The following is a 27,197-nucleotide window of genomic DNA, read 5'->3' on the forward strand; positions in this document are numbered from 1 at the left end:
GAAGAAAAACAATATAAAGGTGTCAGGGACAATCAGCAGGGATTCTGAGAAGCCGGCTATAAAAGCCAATGCAGAGGGAGAGCGTGTGCGTGTATGTGTATGTGTATGTGTATGTGTATGTGTATGTATGTATGTATGTGTATGAGTAAGTGAGAGAAACAGAGATAATCAAACACATTGAGCACTGATGAGACAAATTGGAACAAATGTGATTATGACGTTTATGTAAAGTTTGCTTGTATATACTTCAACAATATTTTAAATTATTGAGAGGAAGTTACTACTTACTTGCTATGAGTAACCTTTTTGAAAATCGTTGCAGTGTAATCCTCCCGGTTACATCTAAACGAAGCTAAAACGGGCAAAGCTTCGAAAACCTGTGATGTGATTTGTGATTTCTGTTTGTTGTATTTTTCTGAATCTGACTGAACTTGGGAGGACAATAAGTCAGTCCTGTGGGTGGCAGCACGCAACTAATCCGGCCATGCAGTTGAGTGGTGGAACAACAATTCCCAGAAGGCTGTGCGCACTTTCGGTTCCCGAGTGAGAAGGCCAGCTGATTTCCTGCGTCTTTAAAATGGTCTGCCATTAAACAGCTATTCTGTTTGTGTTTGCGTAGTTTAAGAACGAAAAGAAAGCGAAACGATTTCGAATGTTTGATCAGCAGTCTATCTGTGAGAACGTGAAAGTTGTAGGGCGCATTTTGCGCTGCCCTGTGACGATCATAAAGCACCGTACATTTTCCCTTTTCTCATTTGAGATACTTCCCTTTTAAAACGCCAGCACCCTGAATGGTAGTCGGAGCAGGATTACTGGTAAACAATTTATTGAGTAAACGATTTCCTACCTTCTTTGTGCGGAAGTGATGGTGTTACGTTAATCGTAGTTTTCACAAGGAAGTTACCACCACGGTAAAAATAAAGGTATGTCTGTCTTTTCAGAAACTTCGTACGACTCGAATCTGAGTGTGTGTGATTTAATCACAGCGTGGTCCTGTCTGATATCTTCACTTATCGGGGTGGTGGAGTGCCTGTCGATGGTGTGCCGCTGCCCCAGGGGTCCTGCTGCGCTAGCCGGGAGTACAGCTTTCTGGGCTTTAGGGAGAACCTGAGTGACTGACCACTTCATCGGGAGGAATCAGATACTGGGAAGCAGTATGACCTCGCAGCACGACTCAGATACGGTGAGTTGTAAATCGTCCACCGGGTGTCCTTTGCCTTTTTTCCTTTCATTGGTCATACTGGTAATTTAAGATTCGTGAGATTTGAGTGTTCAACCACACCCTTACGCTGTGCTGACCTTACTCAATTCGGTTTCCAGCAACATCCTGGGATGTACTAAACACCGAGGGTTGAACATTTATTCTTAAGATGCAACTGTTAACTGTTACCCTTATTAGTTGTTGTCATTTTAAACCCAGTTGATCTTATGCATGATCAGTGTGTAGTCACTCATCCTGAACTGTATGCTTTCAGAAAATCGTATGTGAGAAACTAAAATAAATCATTAATTTGGGTATTTGTACCTTTTGACTAAAAGAAATCAAAGAATATAACATATTCTGAGTAAAAACTGTATGCTGTCCCTGTCAGTTGTGTAGTATCTGTAACCACTGAATTTCTTTGATAGAAATTGCAGATGTTGTGTTTGATTTTTATTTTTGCAGTAGTCCAGTTTATTGAAACTTAGTAGTGGTCTCAGTTGATTAGCTTTTAGGTTTGTTAAGAGTACTGTAATAAACAAACAGCCTGCACATACAAGAAGACAAAGCTAATAAGCCTTACTAATATCATTTATACATTGGTAGTGTATTGCCTGATGATTAAAAATCAGCAAAACTAAATAAACATTCAATTATGTTTTTATATACAAACATTTAGTAACACAAAGTCATTAAGGCTCGGGGCACTCTGATGCATTTTGCAATAAATAAGCCTGAAAGCCTTAACATTTTTTTTAAATGGCAAAATATAGCAGACCTAATAAAAACACAAGACTTAAGAAAATGACTTCTTTGGATAGTCTAAAACGTACAGCATTGCAAGCTCACTAATGTCCAAGATTATTTGTGACATCTCAATAATGTATGAACACTGATGGCACTTCTTACATATATTGCAGGGTTTGCATCCAATTTGTACCTCACTCTTGGTGCATTTTATTTATTTCTTGTTAATGTGTGGACACTGACATGTTCGTTAAGCTGCAGAATATCAACATTTTGCCAAAATTGTCTTTTATTAGTATAAAATGTTTTAAGTTTTATTACAAAATTGTGAAAGAAATTGCCCAGATTATGTAGCATGTTATCAAATTGCTTTCTTTAACTATACAAGTTGTGTTGATTACCAGCAGCTTGCATGTGCTTCATTCTTAAGATGCTTGTTTTTTCTTTCTTCAGTGAATGGATCTTTTATAGGCAGTTCATCCACATATTGACTGTTATCAAACTTTTTTTTTTTCTTTTCAGTCAAAATAATTTGTACACATTTTCTGCATTTCTTTGTGGCCTTTCTCTTGCTATGTTTTCACATTCTAAAGATATGTATTGTAGGATCACTGATTTTGAACTGGCAAACTATATAATTATTTAAATCAATTGGTAAGTTATTTTGAGTGTTTCATCTATCAGATTTGTCACAGTAAAGTGATATGTGGTTCAGGATTTCTTTATCTAAATTTCTTTTTATGGGTTTAAATGGAATAACCTTATTAAAGCTAGAAAATAAATGTGAATATTTCCTGAAGGATATTTTGACGATGTTGTGTTGGACAATCCGTTTGTTAACAAGCATCCTGGTGCTGTTATTTGGGCCCCTTTTACATTAGTCTTTCAGTCTGGGTTGTGTCACTCCTGATTTGGGCGTGTGCTGAAAACGTGAAAAGCCTGGGGTTAGTTGATCCCATGCTGCCCATGTGAAAAGTGGTGTGGGTATGTGCAGTGATCACATGATGCACAGAACTGTGAATGTTAATGACACTTTCATTTACAATTTATCTTTTAGCTTTATTTTTATTTATATATATATATATATATATATATATATATATATATATATATATATATATATATATATATATATATATATATATATATATATATATATATATATATATATATATATATAATTTTAAGAGGTACAATATACAAATGGAGCAAAGACTGTGAAACAGGACAGGAATTACATGAGGGTTTTTTTTTTTTTTTTTTAAAAAAGATTGGTAGCAATCAGGTTTTCTAAAACTTGCTCTTTATTTGCATTTCTTCAGTTAAGAGTTGCAGCTCACTTCTGTAAAATGTTATGTGAAATAGAAGGCCAGCCTGTTGTTAGCTTCCTGAATGCATCCGCTTCTTTCACACAGAATGCCCCTAGAAAATGTACAGATCTTCCTTAACAGGAATTTGCATAGTAGTTATACTCGATACGATGATAGTGCTGTAATTTTCATTACAAAGTCTGACATGGTTGCTTTTTTAAAACCTTGACTAAAAAGGAAACTGTCTGGTGAGTAACACTCCACTTATTTCATAATACACTTTATTCACAGATTCTTTAGAAACTCAAACACACAGAATTGAAATTAACTGTGTCCTTGCTTCTAATTTGTGACTGTAAGAAAAAAGGCAATTTTTAAATGTATATCTTGGTTTACTCCATTAACTTTCTAAGTACTTTGAAAGAGAACCATTCCATATTTAAACATTGGACAAGTCTTGCTTGGCCCTTGATGGATATGGTAATGGTGCACTAGTAGAACATGTATCTTATTAGAATAACTAATTTAAAAATACCAGTGATAGACAGTTCCAGTGACCTTGTCTATTGTGGTGTACAGTGAGGGTGGAATTAAAAAGTAGTATTGTGATTGTTACCTGCTTTGAAACAAACCATTTAAAGAAAAATTAGCACTGTTCATGTAAATCTTCATTAAAATACCATGTATTTTTATTTAAACAGCCTAAGTCACTTTAATACTAGCAAATCATAACTGTGATTGTATTTGAGGATTTAATAAATGCTTATTTGGAGCAGTGCAGCAAATAAATTCCATTGGGTTTTCTAGCTTTCCTTTATCATTTTGTTTGAAACCAAGTTAAGTTCAAACTGCAGAAGTTACGTTTGGCTTCAGAGAATGTTGGTCTTCAATTTTAATCTTTGTTCTTTTTATTATTGTTCTGTAAATTCACAAAGGGAGCGCAGTCTCCCCTACACAAGAGCATTGTGCGTGGGACCAAGGGCAGAAGCTTTTCAGAGCTTTAGAAAGCTTGTGGAACGTGAGCAGATGTTTGTTTGGTCCTGATTTGTTTTTCATGTACAGATGGGCATGTTCAGGGTTAAAGTTAACTTTTTTTATTACAACAACTTGACTTCATTTTACTAATCCAGGATTGTTTGTACAAATTTTGACATCAAATTTTGTCACTGCTAGTAAGTCAGATAGTAATAGTGCAGATAGTGCAGTGAACTAGTACACGGTCTACCAGCAAAGGCCTGTATGTTAATTAAATGAGTTAACAAACTTGGCATATACCAGCAAATGCCACATGACATGGAAAGTCTGTCATTTGATTGCTCAGTAAAAGTGTTGTCATGCTGTATTTTTCTTTCTTTTTTTTAATATATGCAAATGCCACATAGTGGATTCATTGGTATCAAATTACTGAGGAATTTTTACTTGTCTCAGTGTCTATAAGTAATCAAATTAACAGCATTCTTTTATTGCTTCTGACTGTTACACAAAGACTACTTTGGAATTTGCCCAGTGCTCGGATTATTTTTGCGATATTTAACCTTGGACAAGTATTATCTTAAGACTTGTTTCAGAAAGATTTTCCAGTAGTAACAGAGCTGTACATGTCATGTTTGCTCACTCAATGTAACATCACTGCAATATAGGTTTGTTGTGAGGCATGCTTGTTCTAAGAAATGTACTGGCTCTTGATCTAGACAATTGCCTGGTCACATTTTCTAGGATATCCTTAATCCTAGAGCAAACGGTATACCTGTAAGTTGTTGGGTTAGTGTAAGGAACAATACATCTTGCCTGAAGAAGGGGCCTGAGTTGCCTCGAAAGCTTGCATATTGTAATCTTTTTAGTTAGCCAATAAAAGGTGTCATTTTGCTTGACACTACTACATTCATAATGGCTAACACGGTACAACACCCTAGTACTGTAAAGAACAATATAATGTTGGTATTAACCTAAAATATTACTTTAATTTAATGGCTTAGGTGCGCGAGTACTGCTGGGTTTATTTGGTTTCAGAAATGATAGTTAAGCCTAGGCCAACAACTTAGGTAAAGTTATGTTACTGGTTTCTGTTTACAAGTGCAGTGTAGCTGTATGGTGAGCTTTACCTGGCAACTGCTTTATTTACACACAATGAGTTGGGCTTTACAAGTGTAGTGATAACGCCTCAGGTCAAGGTAAGGACAGTGATGACTGATAACACTCTATTGAAAATGCCATCTTTAACGCATTAAAGTAGCAGTTGTTACTTTTGGGGTGATTGTTGTGCATATAATGTTATAGTTTTGCAAAGAGCAGACATTGCTGTTTTTTTCTTTAAACGCTTTCAGAAGCCCCACCCTATTTTCCTGTTATCTGGACATCAGTGAAATTAACCCTAACCCTTCAAGTATTATGTTCACCCTCTTAAAAATGTAAAATTGAGCAATTTAAACTTTACTGTACTTTAAACATTTTAAGAAGAGGGCATTCCAGTCAGGATCCCCATAGGTAGCCACTGCTTGCTTTTGCTTGCCAAATCCTCTTTGGTTTACATTTTTAGTAGCAGCGACAGATTTTTTACTGGTGAAAGATTTATTGTAAAATTTTAATATGTCTAAATGAAAATCTTCCCCCTAGCTTTTCCATGATTTGAACATTTTTAAGATTTGTCTTTCTAATCATAAGAAAGCATGCCACAGCATACATCTGTTTGCTTATATTGGATGTATGGAGAGGGTTTAGCTTTCCTACATTCAATCTGTAGTACTAGGGTGTTGTACTGTGTTAGCAGTTATGGTTGCAATGAGAAGTCAAGTAAAATGACACCTTTTATTGGCTACCTGAACAGATTACAATATGCAAGCTTTAAAGGCAGCATGGGACCCTTCTATAGGTAGGTTGTAATAAATTCCATTTGTTTTCCAGAGGGTAAATATACTTTTTGTTTAACTGTGAGCTAATATGAGAGAAGTAGTGAGTATACAGGAATATAAATGTTTTGAAGCAGCCAGAAAATAGGTCAAAACTCCTTGCCTTTTATAAGGCTATTTCCATTTTTGTAATCTAAAACCACTCAATGTTGCAAAATAGTCTTTTATAAGTGATACAGAGCAAACAGTGTTTGATTACTTGGTATATCATTCTTAATTGTTTGTTCAAGTTTATTGAATGTATTATATGTATTAAGTACATGTGAGATTGCTTTGTTCCTGCCCTATTTATTTGCAGTGTTCAGCTAAGAAGATCCACATTGTAGAATGTAGAATGGGACAAGGAATTAAATGTGACAGTTTCCTTTTGATCAATCCTGGAGTGAAATGTGAACCATGATTTTTCTTACTTTTCAAATATAACTACACAGGGCCATTAAAATTTTGCTTGGCATGATGCATTCTTTCTTTTTCAGAACCCCCTTAATTGTGATAAAACCCCACCTTTATTAGTAGTTAATGCTTCTGAATAGACTACTTTTGTAAATCTAGAATGTTGTTTGTAGATTATGGTTATGAATAATGTTAAAGTTTGTATACAGAATAATATACAGTAAATGTTACATTGATTTGAAATTCTATTTAATAAAATTAAAATTCACTACAAGTAAGTGATGTTATCAAACTAAATGTGTGTTCTTTTTCTTTACATCTGTCTTTAACATTAAAGAGAAAATTTACCCCAATTTTTTATTTTTTTAATTTTATTAAGATGTTGCTTACCACATGTGGTTTGTAGTGATGGTCAAGAAAAATGATAAATCTCCTGTCATCATGAGAATGGAGATAACATTTCTGATAAAATGGGTGTCAGTTGAGATCAAGACTGAACAAAAGCAAAGGATATCAAAAATTTTCCAGGAAAAAAATAATTCTTTTGTGTAATCCACAAGTCATCCATGCTGACATTTGTAAAATGAATAATTTTTGTGCTAAAATCTTGCTTAGTAAATTGGAGTAATGCACAAAGCAAGATTGAACTTTTTAAATTGAAGATGGAACGCTTGACCATTTTTTTTTTCCCTTTACCCTCCCAGCAGGTGAGACTTCGCTTAATCTTAGTCAGTGGGAAAACTGACGAATTCACATTCTCATCCAATGATTCTGCAGCAGATATTGCCAAACATGTGTATGAGAATTGGCCAGTGGGTAAGTTTGTTTTTGGTTGCTGTTTTATTAGAATTTTGTATGCCATAATTTGCTCTGTGGAATGGGGTTTAAATTGTGAGCTTACTCTGATAACAGAATCAAAAATAATTTTGCGTAAACAGAATTGTAGGTTTAAAATATCTATAATAAACCATGTACCTAATGTGATTCATTGAGACTGGAGGAGATGAAATCTGTTAAGTTTTGTCTGCTGATTTGTATTTGTTTCATGTTGTAGACTGGGAAGATGAACAGGTGAGCAGCCCGAACATCCTGCGGCTGATTTACCAAGGTCGCTTCCTGCATGGCAATGTCACATTGGGAGGTATGTTGGTGGATAGAAATTGTCATAATGTAATGACACAGCACTTCTGGATTTCAGTTCTTTCTGAATAGTAAAAGAAAGTCCATTAATATATTAATATAAGCATACATTAAAAAATTACTTTTTGGTTTTCCACAGTTAATTTAAGGTAATATAATAAATACAAATATTTAACATATTTTACTGTACTGGTCTGTAATTTTTACTGCTTTATGAGCTACCATTTTAAGAGTCATTATAAAGGAGTAAGAAAATGTAGCTGAAGGATAGTGCCAAATGCCTTTTAATTAATAGCAGCAAATTCTGAGCAAGTAGTTTTACATAGGAAGATTGTAGAATGGTTTATTGCACTAACCCCCTGCAGCTGCAGGAGCATGCACACCTATAAAGATTGAGCTGGCCATGCAGTTAATTCTCTCTATTATAAAAAGAAATCCTGTCCTAGAAAGCAAAAGCAAGGCTATGATACGTGATCTTCTCGGAAGACATTTAAAAGACCCGCCAGACGAAAGAGACTTGCCACGGTGCGTCTCACGGGGACATAGAACGAGATTCTTGCAAGACACACCCTACTTGCAAGCAATATCAACAAATGAGACTACGGGCAGAAAAAACATATCAGTAGTGTAAAGGCAGTCATGCAGCACACACGGCTCCAGGGCTCTGTGCATATAAAGTGTATAAGGTCAATAGGGTAGAAATGAAATGTCCATGACTAAACGAAGAAGAAAGAAAAGCGCGGAGAAAAAAGACCCATGGCCACAGAGCATCTCACTGGGGACCTTAAACTTGAGACTTTGTGCCAGGACTGTCTCGCGATGACGTGGAACATGAGATTCTTGCTAGACACGCCCTACTTGCAATCAATATCAAATAAGCCAAGAGGCAGCAAAACATTCAGTCGTCTAAAGGATTTGAGCACACACAGATTCAGGGCTGTCAGCACATATAAAGCACATAAGAACAGTACGTTATAAATGAAATGTCGACATCTAAGTGAAGAAGAAAGCAGCGCAGAGAAAAGAGACTCAAAAGCGTTGGAGAGAAAAAAGAGCAAAAAAGAATAATCAAGGTGAAAATTCAGAAAATAAGGAAAGTAATTATCAGCCCGGAACAAGTGGAATTGGAAAGAAAAACACGTCCAATCCGGCTCAGAAATAAAAGACAAAGAGTAAAGGAAAAAGCAGAACTTCATAAAGACGTTTACAAACATTGGCGCTAAACACATGCAGAGCAGGTTAGAGATTATGAAAGCAGTAAAATTAGGCTCAAAAAAAAAAAAACCCTTGGCACTATACACGTGGAGAATGTTAAAGGATATGAAAGTAGGAAAATTAGAAAATATAAAAAAAGAATGTTTGCGCTACTGCGATCTTTACTAACTGCCTCATTTAACTATGCACCAGTCTAACTTTGGTTTTGTACAATAATCACTACACTATTGCACCTTAACACTTAATTCTACTTTATTCACATGATTTTACTGATTTTATTATGTTCTACTCTACTGTTATCTTTCAATCTAACTGATATTCTTGTAACTTTGCACAGTTTTTGATAAGCGGATTAGGATGCATTTCACTGCATGTTGTCCTGTATAACTATGCATGTGACAAATAAAGAATCTAGAGAATTTCAAAAACGGAGTTTAGCACGCATGCATTTATTGGTTACTTTGTAACAAAAACATTAACTGCTGCTGATGTAGATCGTTTTGACTGTGCTGAAATTCCAAACAGAGAAACCTATCTTGAATTATGGTACAAAGTCATTAAACCCATGTCTCACTGACCTCATTTAAAAAGATTCAGCATATCGGGACTCGCAAGATTACAAATATTGTTTTTACAGAAGTTCAAAGAAAACAAATATTAAAAGTGTGTATTTGGAAAAACCAAACATGGGGTTTGGTGAGCCAAGCCCCCTAGTATTTATTAAAAAAAACAAAAGGGCCACTAATTTCCAAGCCTCAGATCCACTATTCTGCACTGAACCATAGTCTGTGTGGCTCTTGCACATTTTCTCTCTTTTTTTGTGAGCTTTCTGCAGGGACATCACTTCCTCCTGAATTGTAGAACTGCAGCACAGATGATGCAGTTGGAACAGTAGAAGCATGTTTCTTTGTGCACTGCTGTTAAATGTTTCTGTTTCTTGCACATGATAGCGTAAAATAGCAGTGCCTTATCCACACAGTCAACGCAACACATATTCCTGTGATTTCCATATTCCCCTGACACTAACATTAACTGTTGATGCATTATGAACAGTGCTTAGGAGGCTAACATATGTCATGCCCTTCCATTTAATTGCAGTCATTTTGCTTTTTTGCCATGCATTAACTTACACCATGGTGTGCCGTAATGTGACTAATTTCACAAGGTATTTCCTAGTAGTTCGGATATACAGATCAGTATGGGCTTCACCCTACTTATGAATATTGATGAATTACCATAGAATGGCAGAACACACAGAAATATTCATTATTCATAATTTCTTCTGCAATATGATATTTTAACCACTATATGGCAGCAAAATTCTGTCTCAAGCATTATTCAAGGTTTACTGCTGTACTTTGGATCATAATGGCTGATACCAGGGTTCCCTAACTCTGGTCCTGGAGGGCCACAGTTGCTGCATGTTAATTAGTGATATGTTTTTGCTGCTAATTAACTTCTTTTGAATTTATTTTAATTGAAATTATCTGTCATTATTTTTTTTTTTTTTAATTGGCAACCCAACAGTGCGATGCAAAATGAGCCAAAACATGACCAGCAAGCTGTGTCCGTAATACAATAGCTGAAAATAAAGAAAGATCAAGGTCTCTGGGATGTTGATCTGCTCAGGTCCCCAAAGCATTTTAACACTGCTTTTAGAAAAGAGAAAATCAACAATTTTGGAAATGTATGGTATTGCACAATGACAGCTGCAACAAGACATGTAATTAAAGAACGGGTTTAATTAACTACAAGAATTGGTGCCTAATTAAGCAACTGGTTGGAGTGAAGTTGGTTGGAGTCCGAGGCTCTGAGTTAGGTGGTCTTCTGTTGGCTCATTCATTTAACATTTCATTTCTGTTTGGGTGCCGTTTAAGGAAAGAAATGAAGCAATTCAGAGGAAAGGTGAAGAAATTCAAAGGAACAAATCAAAACAAGTCAATTAAAATGAAAGGAAAATGAGTTAATTAACAAATTGGCCACCAATTAAGAAAAGGGTTGGAGTGAAAACCTGCAGCCCTCCAGGACCAGAGTTGGAGGCACAATTGCAGTCACCACTGAAACCAACAAAATTGTCAAGCCATTATGTGGTTAATGGGTTCATTTTGTTCTGCTGTATAATGTTGCTGTACAGTTTAGCTTTAAAGTGTGCATATTAAAAGGTAGACTGTGGTTTTGCTACATATTTGAAAGGTAGGTGCATAAGAGTTTACTTAATTTGCCTTTTGTGTTAAGTGGTTACCTCAAATTGCAATTTTATTGATGCAAAAATGTGTATTTTTTAATAGTTACATTACAGTTAATATACTGATTATGTTATTTGAACTCAAATATATAAGAAGTATGCTTCAACTTGAATTTGTTCTTTTTCTGGAGTTCTTGACTTGCATCTTTTATTGCATCATTATGTAAAGAGATTTTAATAGTGGCTGGAAAAATGAGGATTTCTGCTTTTATCTGTGGGTATATGGCAAATCTGGTATTTTGTTTCTAATTTCAGCTTTGAAGTTACCACCAAGGAGAACCACTGTGATGCACCTTGTGGCTCGTGAAAATTTGCCAGAGCCCAACTCCCATGGTAAATTACATGTCTCTTGGGTTGTGGGATGATTTTAATTATGCAGTTAGGTTTTATTTTGGACTATACCAGACTGCTTACCATGTTCTTAGTATATTGATCAAGTTCACCTACATAAATAGGTTTATCATAAATAGTTATGCTATGTATATGAAGAGCTAGTTATGAAATAAAAATTTCAATTGTATGCATTCCTAATACTTTGAATTTACTCCAGAAACCATTTCCATCTATGCCTTTTGAGAAAATCAATATAATATATTTAAATATTTAATTCAACCCAAAGTAACTTTTCTCTACATCTGGAGTTCTCAAACACTGCTATGGATTGCCCTGAATTGTCCCTTGGTAAAGTTGCTGTTTTGGTCACATGACTATTTTAGTGCATACAATATTTTTTTTGGTAAATTCATACATATATTTAAATGTAATAGTTAAAGTGATTATAACTTTTATTAGTGTTTTGCATAGTGCTAACCAAGTAAGATGGATGTACTAAAACTACCATATATGATGTACGTTTTATTTTTTTCTTCATTTCATTTCCACTGTTACTGCCAGTTATAATGTACAGCACCTAAACTCATACCTACTTTGGGGCATACTAATAGCTATTCTGTTGTATTTTGTAGCACACTGAAAATATAATTTTTAAATTCATGGAAAATGCTAACTTGTAACTTCAAAATAATGTGTCAAAAATATGTTTTGTAACTGATGTCTAATCACGTTAGAAATCAAATCTGAAATTGCTGGGGTATATTGCGTGACTACCTTGATTTTATCTGTCATGAAGGAGTTTAAAATTGTAGCTATGATGATGCTTAGAAACTGAATGAAAGAGCTTAATGTAGTTAAATATTCCAGAGACATTCATTCTTTGCAGGTGAGCATGTTTGTAGACCCAATTTTTATTTTTAAATTGATATTTTAATGAAACTAATGCTTGGATTGGAGCCTGCACGTGGACACTATGGGCATATCTGCTAACAATATGACACGTTGAAAAGCTGAGGTGAAGTAAGCTGCCAGTACAGTAAAATATTGTAGCAAATCGTGCTCATTTTTCTTTGTTGCAAGTTATGTTATGTGCAGTAAGTACACCCTTGATGGTTTAAATGTAAAACAGGGAGGGGGGCGCAGCAGGGTTCTGTTTACAAAGAACACATAATATGCTATAAATCTGAGATTGAATATAAAACATGCTACCTTCAATTTAAAGCTCTACATAGTTTAAATTGTGACATTGATGTAGTAGTATGTAGTATCCAACCAGTCTGTATGAAGCCATGTACGAAATGGCAACATTCTGGTTGTGTCACTCATTGTCTGAACACGAAGCTACAATGTAATTTAAACATTTGCAACCAGTCAATGTAAAGTTAAAAAAAAAAAAATTGATACTTACTGAAAATCATCTATTTAATTGGATATCAATGTTTTGTTGTTGGGCTATCCCATTACTAGTCACAATCCATAATTGATAAGGCTTGCCTGGGGTTTTGTGTGCAGCAGCACAAGCATTACTTTACTGCTTATTTATCAGTTACCTTGAACTCCTCTATAGAGGAGTGATGCACTACAAATGACAGCATATTGTTCTGGAGAGCCCTTAAACCAGTCATTAAATACAGGGGAAAAAAAGTCAACCGACTGTGTTCATCCTATTCTGGCTAATCATGTAAATCAGTTTTATGGTCATTTTGAAAGACAATGGAACATAAATCAGCGTGATGATTTCACTTAGGTCACTCCACAGGCCTCCACAGCTTCCACTCCTGTCATCACAAAACTGTAGGCTTGGACTTTATTTTCCCTTATACACACACACACACACACACACACACACACACTATACAGTCCACTTTTCTGTAGTATTTACAGACATGTTCAACTAAACTTTGGATCTGTGCACTGTTTCTGCTTGAATTAAGTCCTCCACCATCATTCTAGTAGCAAAAAATGCAAAGGTCACAGACCTGAATGACTGCAGACTAGTAGCTTTAACCTCCATAGTAGTGATGACCTTTGTGTGCCTTACGTTTTTCTTATTTCAAGATTGCTACAAAAAACTTTATGCACCCATTTAGGTTTGTGTACAGAGCCTACCGGTGGGTGAATAATGCAGTGAATTTGAGTCTAAAACATCTTTACCAACACCTTTATAAACCTGGGGCATATATGAGAATCTTGTTTGTGGACTTAAGTTCTGCTTTCAAAACTATCATCCCAGAGTTCCTCGATTATAAACTTGCCCAGTTCAACCTGCTGTTGGATTACAGACTTTAGTTTTGATAAGAAAGAGCTTGTGCAGCTGGGCACATGTTTGACCCATTAACTCTTACAACTGGTACACCACAGGTCTGTGTGCTTTACGCACTATTCTTCTTATTACAGTATAGGAAAATGACGGTGCGTTTTGGTGATCATCTGTCCAACCTCTTACATTTTCTGATGATTTCACACTAATAAGCCTCTTTTCAAATAATGATTGGGTGGGGGAGAAATAAACTATTTGGGTGATGATCAGAGATTCCAGGAAACAATACCTGGTCACCTATCACTTGCTGTAAATGGCTCAATGGCTTTGGAATGACAAAGTCATTTAAGTTCCTGTGCTGGCACAAATCCTTAAGTGGGACCTTAACGTTAAATTGTATTATTAAGAAAGCTCATCAGAGAATATTGTTTTTACATCAGAAGAGGAAATTCAATCTCCCCCAAGCAATATTGGTCTGCTTCTGCACAGCCATGTTTGAGGCCATTCTGGACTCCTCTGTAACTGTCTGGTTTGGTTCTGCCTCTGCTCAGACTAACGCCAATCTACAGTACATCACCAGTACCTGTGAAATGATCATTGGCTTTAACTCACCACACTGCACATTCTACTATCCAGACTTTCTTTTTTAGACTATTTCATCTGTTTATATTTTGTGTTGTTTTTGTGTGCTATGTCATATTTTATCTTTTGATGTTAATCTTGTTGTATTCTCTGCTTGTTTTTGTATGTTTCATCATGTTTCAGTACTACCAAGACACATTCCTGATACCCATTAGAGTATCTGGCCAGTAACATGAAATCTCATTCTGAGTGCATTGGTAATTGGTCTAGTAACTAGATGCTGGTCTGCACAGTTGGCATGAATTTCAAAAAGCTTTGCATGGCTTGGAAAATGGTTATGAGCCTTCATTATTTATATAATTATGCAACCCTAGTAACAGACCTTTTTCCCACTGTAGCCTGCTGGTATTTTTTTTTGGTGGGGAAACATTGTATTTTTTGTATGTAATACTTCCTTCTTTAGCAAAATTGTTCCTTTGGGAAACACACAATTTCTTAAAAGTCTGTTTTAGCTAATTTAATGTATGATATTTTTCTTTCAATGCACAGGTCAGAGAAATCGAGAAAAGACCACAGAAAGCAGCTGCTGTCTACTGTTGTAAATCGTCTTCAGTATTACAGTCATATTTCCTTTTAACCTCATTGTCCTAAAACCCTCTGCATAATGAGGGTAAAAAAACATGAAATCGATCCCTTAAAGAAGGCAAATTAATTAGATCTACTTTTGTTTTCTTCCCTAAAATTGTGCTTATGTTTTGTAAAGCCTAATCGTTGTCATGAGCCAAATGCCCAGCTCTAGCACAATTCCCTCTCAATGCCTTGCCATGTGGACAGCTGAAGACAAAGAATGATGCAATGGAAAGATATTGCAAAAAACATGTAGAGTACATAATTTTGGCAATTGAAATATCTGCTGTATAACTACATTTTGAGTTGTTAACTTGTTTCCTCCTCCTGGGCAATAATGGTTTTATGTAAAGATGTGCTGTGGAAACTTGGCCAATGAGGAAAGACTGAAATGAAAATTGAACTAATTCTACAAGCAAGTGACAAGAAAATAAGAAATTGCTTACTGACTTGTGTGTACATTTTTGACAATGTTGCAACAAAACATCCTCCGGACTTTAAAGATTAAAGGCCACAATTGCTGTTTTGGTGCACTGGCAAGCCATGTACAGTATTTCTTTTAATGAAGCTGGTGCCAAGCCATGTGCTGCTAAACTAAAGTATGTGTTCTCAATGTGAACAACTTGACTGATTTCTAAAGGAAGAGGAGCCAGCAATGGAAGGAAGAAATCAAATTCAAGCATGAAGTATCTCTGAATATTGTTTGTTTTTGTGTGTGTAAATAAAATGGTTTAATACTGGATTTAAAGGACTTCTACATTGTAAATTTGATTGTCAATGAAGAGGCAAAAAAGATGAGTGAATACAAATAAGTCCAAGCGGTTAGTTCAGCGAGGTTTATTTCAGATCATGGTGTGCCTAATTAGTATTGCTGTAGTCATTACATTTTGGTCATTTGTTACTTCATTGACAGGCATTGAGGTAATCTAGATCAGAGTGATGCCTAAAAATGGCATTGTAGTGACAAGTTTATTACATGGTAATGTGCCTTGGGTACGCCTTTTTAAGAATCTTCAGAACTAGAACGTTTTCCATATTTTAAAAAACAATGGATTTCAATTGTATGGTCCCCACTTCCACATATGCTTTTCCATTAATTGTCATTGTAATTAGCTTGATGGTGGTGACCTGGAGTCTAAAATTGGCAAAACAAATTCAACTTTGACTAGATTGTTGACCATAAGAAATCTAATGGCAAAATTTGGACTTGTTATGACCACCCTGGACAACACACAACTAGTTTGAGACACCTAGCTTGACATGGACCTTTATGGGTTTGTTGTTGTCTTTCTTGACCTGGTTTGAGTAAAATTTACAAGCAAGCGGCTTTTTGTTTATCTATTTTCCTTTAATTTCAAAAAGCAAATTACTGCAAATCAAAAGTCTTATTTATTAAATTAAAATAAAGAATATTAGTGATTAACATACCTAATGTTAAACCGAGATCGTCATTCCTATTCCTTAAGAGCAACAGAATACTCTGTTCTACTTCCTGCCAATAAATCACTGAATGATGCACTAAATTTAAAAAAAAAAAAGTGGGTGTTGCCCTCTGGTTTACGGTTCCTAAACTGTTTTTGAATGTGAACATAAGGAAGGTACAGTCATTTATATAAAAGTGAATAATCAGTTAATCCCAGACAGGTTACAGAATTGAATCCTGTCATGTCACTAGTTTAATCATAAGGTACATCCTTGTGCTATATAGTCAACATTGTTTTCTTTATTAAAAAATCTACTTGTCTTATTAAATCCATATTGCATTATTAATTTGCCTCTAAATCAGGTTGTGCACTGTTTCCAATGGAAATAAATGATATGGATGGTATTAATAAAAAAAAAAAGATTTTGTTAGAAAATATAACAAAAGCCAAATGGAGAAGTGATAAGTCTGAGTACTGTCATTTTTCTGAATGTAATAAAGTAGTGTGTCTGCTCTTTGAATTTGGCTTGCTGAGTCTTCATTTTGGTTTACTCTACCGTATTTTATCTCCGGTATGTTATTCCAGATGTGTTATTATAACTGTAGCAATTGACTAGTGTAAATTTTCGGAAAGGAGAAGACCTCTTTGCCATACTGCTTTTAGGGATTACCTCTTCTGATTTATTTTACTTTTGTGGTTAGTTTTTCCTACAAGTAATTCTCAGGAAAATAATGAAACATTCTGAGGAGTGTTGACTTAACCAAATAAAGAATTACAATAAATTGTCTGATAAACCTACAAGCTGCTCATTTATCAAAATTCGGGTGTAAGATAAACTAGTGTATTATTAGTGACTTTTTATATATACAGTGACTTCTGATATTCTACATACCTTTGTAATTTTGTAAGTAGCAGAATATGAGAAACGCACAGTTTGAAAATGTATTAATATACTGTCAGGTTTTAAATATTCATTCCAGTTGTGATTTAAATATATTATTAATCTGATTGCACAGGTCGGTACAGGGCTCCTGTCTGTGATTGAAGGATATCTCTTTTTGTAGTAATAACAAACATGAGCAGTTGTCAGTCATCATTCTTGGTAATTTGCCTCAAACTGTTTCATATTATTTAGGACTTTTCAGAAATCACTTTCATACAATATTTTTTGGCCATTGCTCACTTTCTCAGTCTTGTGCCTTTGGCAGATTAGAACAGGTTTGCTCCAAGGTCAGCCTACTGTACTCCATCTTCAAAAGTCTAAAAAAACAAAACAAAAAAAAAACTAATTTTGCCCCTACTGTGTACTGCAGGTGTTAGTGGAGTATTACAGATTGTAATGTAAATCGAACAAAGCCTACCTCTTTGGTTTAGGACCTTAATTTTACATTTGGAATACAATGACTGAAATTACTTTCAAGGAGTGTATGATAAGGCCTCATTTTACCACTGCAGTTCCTATACTTACAGCTACTGGGTTTGTAAAGATGCCCTTACTGTGATTCAACTGTGATTGCTTCTAGTTTACACAATATATCTGACAGAATCTTAAAGAATATTCAGTGAAATTGAAAATTTTATTCAGAGATATGCATTTTTCATCCGTCTGTATAATCTGTTTCACTTAGTTTGTATGTTTTGAACTTTTACTTTATTCAAATGAGCTAGCTTTAGTATTTATTCAGTCTCAGGATCTGTTGCACTAATGAAATTTATTTGATGTGCCTTGAGAATTTTAGCGTCTAGGCCAATGGCAGTTTATGATACAGGGGGTGAAAGACTTGTGCAAACATCATTTGATTTATTCCTTTGTTTTTTTCAATGCTCTAAAATTGTCTTTTTGCATTAAAGGTATTGCATATAAATTATAGATGAGTGAAACAAACGGGTGCATTTTAAATTACTGATTGACCCTGTGATAAGGCATACTGCTCCATTGCTTGCACATTTCGCGTATACCTGTAGTTTCCCTTTTATGTTTGTACACTGCACACTTCTTTTGGTAAAAGGCTAAAATGTCTTCATTAGCCATACAGTTGGTAGCACTGCTGTAACTATTTAAATACCAATTTACAACTTAAAATAACTACTACATTCTTGATCTTGTACATGTATTATTTTGAGTCGGATATCTTTCGCATTCTTTATCTTCGATATAAATGTTGTAGTAGTTAATGCATTTATCCATTTTAATTGTATGACAGCAGAGATCATTGTGTGATGGGATGTCTTCAATTTTTCTTCCGTTATTCATACTCATCTGGGACTCATTATTTTAAATGGTCTTTGTAAAAAATCAGTGCTCATTAACTAATAGCAGTGTGTTCTTCCTGATTTTAGGTAATACTGCGGACAATTGTATTCTAAATTAAACATAAGTATGAAAGGGGTTGTTATCAGCTTATCTTCTAAATTAAAGAACAAATTAGTTTTAATTTAAAGTGTGGTGTCTTTGTTTATAACCTGAATTTCTGAACCGGTTTTTATATTTTCTTTAGATTTGTGAATTTTGCGTAAAATGTTTCTCTGAATACTTTTTTTGAACAAGCTATTTTTCCTGTTAGTGTTTTACAGAATGCCTGAGCTTATTCTGGTAGCGTCAGGTACAATGCAAGATCCAATGCAGGGGATTATTTATTATCATTATTTGTTCCAACTCTGCATTCTTAGTGTGTTAACTAATTATTCTCAGGAAAAAGAATCCAAATTCCATAACACCATGGGAAGACGTATTATCTAAAACTAGACAAAATTGAATTTTCTTTATGACTAGAAATCTTAATTGCTTAATTAAGTGTGATGTGTGGAATTTTTTTTATATCTGCTTAAACAGACTTTTTAATTTCATATTTTTTTTTTCACTGAAAATTGTGTTTGTCATATTATAACACTTATTTTTTATTGTGTTTTTTGGAACAAAAACTTTAAACATTTTCCATAGAAGACTTTCTGCACAAGATCGAGATGGTGTTTTACCACAGCGGAGTGTTTACGAATAGATTGAGTATTTCAAAAATGGTTTTACAAGTGTTAAGCACAAAGGAGTAGGATGCCTGTCCACATCCACTACACACGACAACACTGTGCAAGTCCAAACTATAATTCTGATGAATGGGCGAGGAGCTCGAAGTGACTGATCATAGTTGAAACTTTAGCACTTTTGACAGGTATGTTCCCACATGTACACAAGGAAAGCTGAACTGTCCTATCCAGACAAAATTATCACAAAAGTGAGGATTAATTTACCCCTCTACCAATGATGACAGAATATTAAACATTTAAGGAAATTGACCAATTCATGTTCCTTCCAATAATGTTTAGTTATTTAAAAAGTGCAGTTTAATAATCTGACAAACCTCTACAATAAAGATCATTCTTTAATTCATGCTGAACTGTCAACTGACATTTGCTTATTCTGTGGTACTCTGTAATGAGCACATTATGGGAAAGCCTAGTGATTTGTTTTATGAAAATTATACTTCCAGCAATTACATTAAAAATGTCAAGTTAAAGAAATGCTTTTGACACAAGGACATAAAAGCAGGGTTAGCGGGATTATTATGTTCAAAAGAATTCTTTTTCCTGTTCTTAATGTTTCCTTTTATCAATTGGTTGCCACTGGTATATTAATACAGCATAACCTAATGTTTGGATTTTGGACTATTAATTCAGTTTTAATGGCGAAAGAGAGTAAATAACCTTTGCCAGAGAAGGTGCAGTCAAGCATGGATCAAATATTTTTTTTTTTTTGATATTTTTAAAATGGGAATTATACTGTATATCAAGGTTTTTCATTACTATAGTAAAAGTCTTTGTTGTTCGTTAGGTGTTTTATGGACATTCCATATCCTGTCTTTTCATACAATCCTTTCATTCCTGTATTTGCATTCTTTTTAGATCTGATTAGATTGTCACACTACCACCAAGGTCAGGTGTCTAGCAGTATCTTGTTCTGTGTATTCACTCTACAGGCTGTAAAGAAAAGTTTATCAGATTACTCCAATGTTAAAAACACGCACTGCAGCCCACAAAGTGCCAGCCCTTTCCTGCTTTATATATATATATATATATATATATATATATATATATATACAGTGTATATATAAACTGCTCAAAAAAATTAAAGGAACACTTGGAAAACACATCAGATCTCAATGGGAAAAAGAAATCCTCCTGGATATCTATACTGATATAGACTGGGTAATGTGTTAGGAACGAAAGGATGCCACATCGTTTGATGGAAATTAAAATGATCAACCTACAGAGCCCTGAATTCAAAGACGCCCCAAAAATCAGAGTGAAAAAATTATGTGGCAGGCTAGTCCATTTTGCCAAAATTTAATTGCAGCAACTCAAAATTGTACGCAGCACTTTGTATGGCCCCTGTGTTCTTGTATACATGCCTGACAACATCGGTGCATGCTTCTAATGAGATGACAGATGGTGTTGTGGGGGATCTCCTCCCAGATCTGGACCAGGGCATCACTGAGCTCCTGGACAGTCTGAGGTGCAACCTGGTGGCATTGGATGGACCAAAACATAATGTCCCAGAGGTGTTCTATTGGATTTAGGTCAGAAAAGTGTGGTGGCCAGTCAATGGTATCAATTCCTTCATCCTCCAGGAACTGCCTGTATACTCTCACCACATGAGGCCAGGAATTGTCGTGCACCAGGAGCCACTGTACCAGCATAGGGTCTGACAATGGGTCCAAGGATTTCATCCGGATACCTAATGGCAGCCAAGGTGCCTTTGTCAAGCCTGTAGTGCTCATCCTGTTCCTCCTTGCCCAAAGGAGCAGATACTGGTCCTGCTGATGGGTTATGGACCTTCTATGGCCCTCTCCAGCTCTCCTAGAGTAACTGCTTGTCTCCTAGAATCTCCTCCATGCCCTTGAGACTGTGCAGGGAGACACAGCAAACCTTCTGGCAATGACACGTATTGATGTGCCATCCTGGAGAAGTTGGACTACCTGTGCAACCTCTGTAGGGTCCAGGTATCGCCTCATGCTACCAGTAGTGACACTGACTGTAGCCAAATGCAAAACTAGTGAAGAAACAGTCAGAAAAGATGAGGAGGGAAAAATGTCAGTGGCCTCCACCTGTTAAACCATTCCTGTTTTGGGGGTACAGTATACTGCTCAAAAGAATTAAAGGAACACTTTTTAATCAGAGTATAGCATAAAGTCAATGAAACTTATGGGATATTAATCTGGTCAGTTAAGTAGCAGAGGGGGTTGTTAATCAGTTTCAGCTGCTGTGGTGTTAATGAAATTAACAACAGATGCACTAGAGGGCAACAATGAGATGACCCCCAAAACAGGAATGGTTTAACAGGTGGAGGCCACTGACATTTTTCCCTCCTCATCTTTTCTGACTGTTTCTTCACTAGTTTTGTATTTGGCTACAGTCAGTGTCACTACTGGTAGCATGAGGTGATACCTGGACCCTACAGAGGTTGCACAGGTAGTCCAACTTCTCCAGGATGGCACATCAATACGTGTCATTGCCAGAAGGTTTGCTGTGTCTCCCTGCACAGTCTCAAGGGCATGGAGGAGATTCTAGGAGACAAGCAGTTACTCTAGGAGAGCTGGAGAGGGCCATAGAAGGTCCATAACCCATCAGCAGGACCAGTATCTGCTCCTTTGGGCAAGGAGGAACAGGATGAGCACTACAGGCTTGACAAAGGCACCTTGGCTGCCATTAGGTATCCGGATGAAATCCTTGGACCCATTGTCAGACCCTATGCTGGTACAGTGGCTCCTGGTGCACGACAATTCCTGGCCTCATGTGGTGAGAGTATACAGGCAGTTCCTGGAGGATGAAGGAATTGATACCATTGACTGGCCACCACACTTTCCTGACCTAAATCCAATAGAACACCTCTGGGACATTATGTTTTGGTCCATCCAATGCCACCAGGTTGCCCCTCAGACTGTCCAGGAGCTCAGTGATGCCCTGGTCCAGATCTGGGAGGAGATCCCCCACAACACCATCTGTCATCTCATTAGAAGCATGCACCGATGTTGTCAGGCATGTATACAAGAACACAGGGGCCATACAAAGTGCTGCATACAATTTTGAGTTGCTGCAATTAAATTTTGGCAAAATGGACTAGCCTGCCACATATTTTTTTCACTCTGATTTTTGGGGGGTCTTTGAATTCAGGGCTCTGTAGGTTGATCATTTTCTTTTCCATCAAACGATGTGGCATCCTTTCGTTCCTAACACATTACCCAGTCTATATCAGTATAGAAATCCAGGAGGATTTCTTTTTCCCATTGAGATCTGATGTGTTTTCAAAGTGTTCCTTTAATTTTTTTGAGCAGTTTATATATACTGTGTATATATATATATATATATATATATATATATATATATATATATATATATATAGTAAAAGGCTATATATAGCCCGACCCGCACAGACCACGAGAGGCAAGCGTGTACAAAACACACAGGCTTTTATTTTTCTTCAGCTGTGTGACACGCCTTCCCCGTGCCACACAGCCCAAACACAGTCCAAAGCACCACACAAAACACAAACCACAATTCTCCTTCACCTTCTCTTCCACCACTCCTCTGCAAGCTTAGTCCTCCTCCTCCCAACCCTGGCTCCCCGAGTGGTGGTGGCTGGGCCGTTTTATAGCCCACCGGAAGCGTTCCAGGTGATTAACCACCTGGTCCTAATTGAACTTCCGGGCGGGCTGAAAGCTCATCCAGCCGGGCTGTGGGAAGCAGGCAGCTCCCCCTAGCGGCCACGCCGGACCCCAACCAAGCTGTGGAGGACATCCATCTCCCATGGAGCCCCGCGGGCGGTTGGGGAGTCACCGTCGGCCAGGGAGGCTGCCACCAAGCGTCCCGGGGGAGGTATTGGACTGCCCATGGCGGCTCCCCGAACATAAGTAGCAGGCGTCCCTGCGGGCATGGGACCCGCTGTCCTTCACAATATATATATATATATATATATATATATATATATATATATATGCCAGCAACACTCATGACAATGACAAAACAATTACATTATCAATCATGTTATGTTATTATTAAAATGTTTCCTTTTCTTTTTACTTCTCCGCTGCCAAGCTGGTATTTTGCTATATATATATATATATATATATATATATATATATATATATATATATATATATATATATACAGTAGATAGAGATATATATATATATATATATATATAGATAGATGTGACAACAACACTCATATCAGTGACAAAACAATTACATTAACAATCATCTTACGTTATTTTTAAAATGTTTCCTTTTCTTTTTCATAACTTCTTTAACACACTACTTCTCCACTGCGAAGCGCGGGTATTCTGCTATATATATAAAGCAGGAAAGGGCTGGCACTTTGTGGGCTGCAGTGCGTGTTTTTAACATTGGAATAATTTGATAAACTTTTCTTTATAGCATGTATATACAGTATATATATATATATATATATATATATATATATATATATATATATTGGTGTACATTAGATTCATTATCTCACAGTTGTACAAGGGACATTTCTTAAGCTGTGGCTCAGTACTGAAGGTTGCTTGCTTTGGACCGTTATCTAAAACTAAGAAATTATTAGAATGTTAAAGTTGCTGTTAAAGAATCTGACCAGGGACATGAGCTGTATTAACCCATAAATTCATGTTCCATCTGTTTTTCCTGTTGAGGCTCTTGGAGGTCAGTCTGGAATTTTCTGTACACCTAACAAACAGTTTGCTTGTTGACTCCCTCTGAGGAAATTCTCAGAGCAGCTCAGAAATCTGTTTAGCATATCCTGGTTTTCCTCCTGGGTCTCCTCCTAGTAGAGCATGATCTTCTGATGAAGAGTCTTGACTACAGTGTTTGGCTCAAGACACTGTGGTGTGCTTTTAAGCAGCCTTGTGTTGTACTATAGCTAATGACCTCTCAGTTCTCAGGCAGTGATCAAGGACACTCCAAATCACTTATCTTCATATGGTTCTGTTATTGCCCTTGTAAAGCCTTAAGTCTACCTTTAGGGCTACATCACTGTCTCCATGAATCATGAAGTCTCCAAGCAGTTGCTGTTCAATCCAAATAACCATTGAAAGTATGTCTGAGAGTATGCTAGTGCAAATCACTTCCACAGAGAAGCTTTGTTCTGAGTGTATGGTGTATTTTTCCAGTTAATGTCCTTATTTCTAACATTATTAAATGCTGATTGTCAGTTGCATATCAATGTGTTTTTTTTATTTTTTTATTTTTTTGTTTTCAGTTGCCATAATCCGTATCAGCCTCAGGTTCAGATACGGTTCCTACCCTGTGCCCAGAACTCTCTGTAGAGGCACAGGATACCACAATCCTGAGCTAGGCTGAGGATGTTTAGGAATAGAATGATGTAAAAATGAATCCTTCATCCAAGCAGCCCATGTTCAGGATTTTATGGCTGGTGTCCTGTTTTGGGCAGACCCCGAATAATGTGCTTGCATTCATTATGCTTTGATTGCAAATAAAAAAAAATGGTATCACACTCTGACCTTATGAGCTGCACTTAGTAATAACATTTTACAATAAATATGAACTTAACTTGGCCTAGAATTTAATCCATATCGTGGAGATGTGACGTAGCAACATTTACTGCTGTACCACCATGCTACCTTTCCATGGTGATGTTAAGAATATTTATAACTAGCTGGCCCCTGCAGCTCCGCCCATGTAGAAGTGAAACAGGACAAACTTTAAAAATCATTTAAAAAAAAAAAAAAGTAATTCTAGCCAAGTGGAAGGTCTCACTCTCCAACTTCAAATGTTGGCACTATATCTGATTGTGAGAGTGTACTCCAAGAGGGGAGAAAAGCAAGTGGCCATGATATTAGCAATCAGCTGCTAGCCTCTAAACCACGTGTAGCTGTGATCTCTCTCAAAAATGTCAAATGTTGTTCCTTAACACTCAGTATATGATAATGTCTGTTGAACAAACAGGTATCACTAGCTAAGCAGAGGCAAGGTACACTCGAACATGTGGTGAGAGGTAGAGCGACTCAAATGGAGGATGGTGCGTGAGTGAAGATGGCCCCACCTGGCTCCCTACTCATGAGGTCCAGCCTCCCCCTCCCCTTGGCCCGCAGCCTACTTAGTGCGATGAGAGATGTCACAAAATCAATCGGAACGTTCAAACAAATTATAGACTCCATTAAGTAGTTCTCTTGTGAAAAGCAGACAGACAGACATTGGATTTGAGATAGATATATATACAGTGATCCCTCGCTATATCGCACTTCGACTTTTGCGGCTTCACTCCATCTCGGATTTTAAATGTAAGCATATCTAAATATATATCACGTATTTTTCGCTGGTTCGCGGATTTCTGCGGACAATGGGTCTTTTAATTTATGGTACATACTTCCTCAGTTTGTTTGCCCAGTTGATTTCATACAAGGGACGCTTTTGGCGGATGGCTGAGAAGCTACCCAATCGGAGCATGTATTACATATTAAATAAAACTCCTCAATGATATACGATATGCTTCCCGTGTGGTGCTTCGCATACTTAAAAGCCCGAACAGCCCTATTGATTTTTAATTGTTTGCTTTTCTCTCTCTCTCTGACATTCTCTGCTCCTGGCTCACACTTCTTTGAAATGGAAGATACGTTTGCATTCTTTTAATTGTGAGACAGAACTGTCATCTCTGTCTTGTCATGGAGCACAGTTTAAACTTTTGACTAAAAGGTGTTATTTCATGTCTATAGGGCTCTAATAATGTTAAAAAAAACGAATTTAGAATGTCTAAACAGGTTTTCTATGCTCTAACTGCGAAAATATTCAATTTATAAATAAAGAATCCTACTGCACGTAAATGTATTTATCACGGTAGAGTCTGGAACAGATTAACCGCGATAAATGAAGGTTTACTGTAGATATATATTGTCACACACATGTGTTTAGGAGACAGCTAAAGGGCTTGAATACATGTAATTCCATGCAATATATATACTGATATATATATACATATACTGATATATATATATATATATATATATATATATATATAGGGTGGCACGGTGGAGCAGTGGTAGCACTACTGCCTCGCAGTTAGGAGACCAGGGTTTGCTTCCCGGGTCCTCCCTGCGTGGAGTTTCCTCCCACAGTCCAAAGACATACAGGTTAGGTGGATTGGCGATTCTAAATTGGCCCTAGTGTGTGCTTGGTGTGTTTGTGTGTGTCCTGTGGTGGGTTGGCACCCTGCCTTGTGCCCTGTGTTGGCTGGGATTGGCTCCAGTGGACCCCCGTGACCCTGAACAGTTTTGAGGGTGGTTGGGTTTAAGCAGTGGCAGAAGGTATGGGATGAAAGTACAAAGTAAGTAGTATTTTAATACCCTTGGTCCAAACCTAAAGGACACGTTCTCGGGTGACAAGGACTAAACTACATCATCCTGTGTGGTATCTGCTGGTAGGAGTTTGGCTTTCGATCAGCTCATGGGACTTGGGAAAGTGTGACAGATGGTGTTGCCTTTGGCCCCACGTGAGTGGAGTGAGACAACCTGTAATTCCAGGCTCTGGGTGAGGCAGTGAGTAGTGGGTACAGCTGCACGGCATCAGAATGGCATTGTAGAGCAGCTGATGAAGGAGACAGAGGGTTCACATGCGCAGGTACCAACGGGACTTTTAAGATCCAACTACGAGCAACGTCATCAATGTGTTAAGTCCATTCTTCCATTGTTCGCACTTCTGGGTCTTTCAGTATTAAGGGATTGCCAGTCAATGCAAGAGTTGGGTTTGGCAAGTAGAAATAACAAGGAAGTATGGCTGATGTGCTTCACCTTCTCCCTGGGGGCC

The 27,197-nt window shown here is 36.7% G+C and overlaps 1 protein-coding gene across 3 annotated transcripts; it reads left to right on the plus strand.

Moving 5' to 3' along the window:
• The first annotated feature begins 510 nt into the window (after positions 1-510).
• Positions 511-16,903, plus strand: ubl3b (ubiquitin-like 3b). Of its 3 annotated transcripts, none has more exons than XM_039766238.1 (6): positions 511-815; positions 942-1,183; positions 7,262-7,373; positions 7,612-7,698; positions 11,413-11,490; positions 14,882-16,903. In XM_039766238.1, the coding sequence occupies exons 2-6, from the start codon at positions 1,157-1,159 to the stop codon at positions 14,932-14,934; spliced, it is 357 nt and encodes a 118-aa protein (XP_039622172.1). In that variant the 5' UTR covers positions 511-815; positions 942-1,156; the 3' UTR covers positions 14,935-16,903. The 3 variants fall into 3 exon arrangements, with proteins under 3 accessions (XP_039622172.1, XP_039622174.1, XP_039622173.1); XM_039766240.1 differs by having other exon boundaries at positions 512-815; positions 7,265-7,373; XM_039766239.1 differs by having other exon boundaries at positions 517-580.
• The last annotated feature ends 10,294 nt before the right edge of the window (positions 16,904-27,197 follow it).

This window comes from Polypterus senegalus, chromosome 10 (genome assembly GCF_016835505.1).
Source record: "Polypterus senegalus isolate Bchr_013 chromosome 10, ASM1683550v1, whole genome shotgun sequence".
Taxonomy (NCBI): Eukaryota; Metazoa; Chordata; class Cladistia; order Polypteriformes; family Polypteridae; genus Polypterus; species Polypterus senegalus.

Bases quoted from the DNA above. Each gene is read 5' to 3' on its own strand.
- ubl3b (XM_039766238.1), top strand. From the start codon at position 1,157: ATGACCTCGCAGCACGACTCAGATACG. The intron at 7,374-7,611 runs GTAAGTTTGTTT...TTCATGTTGTAG, and splicing joins GTATGAGAATTGGCCAGTGG to ACTGGGAAGATGAACAGGTG. The intron at 11,491-14,881 runs GTAAATTACATG...TTCAATGCACAG, and splicing joins GCCAGAGCCCAACTCCCATG to GTCAGAGAAATCGAGAAAAG.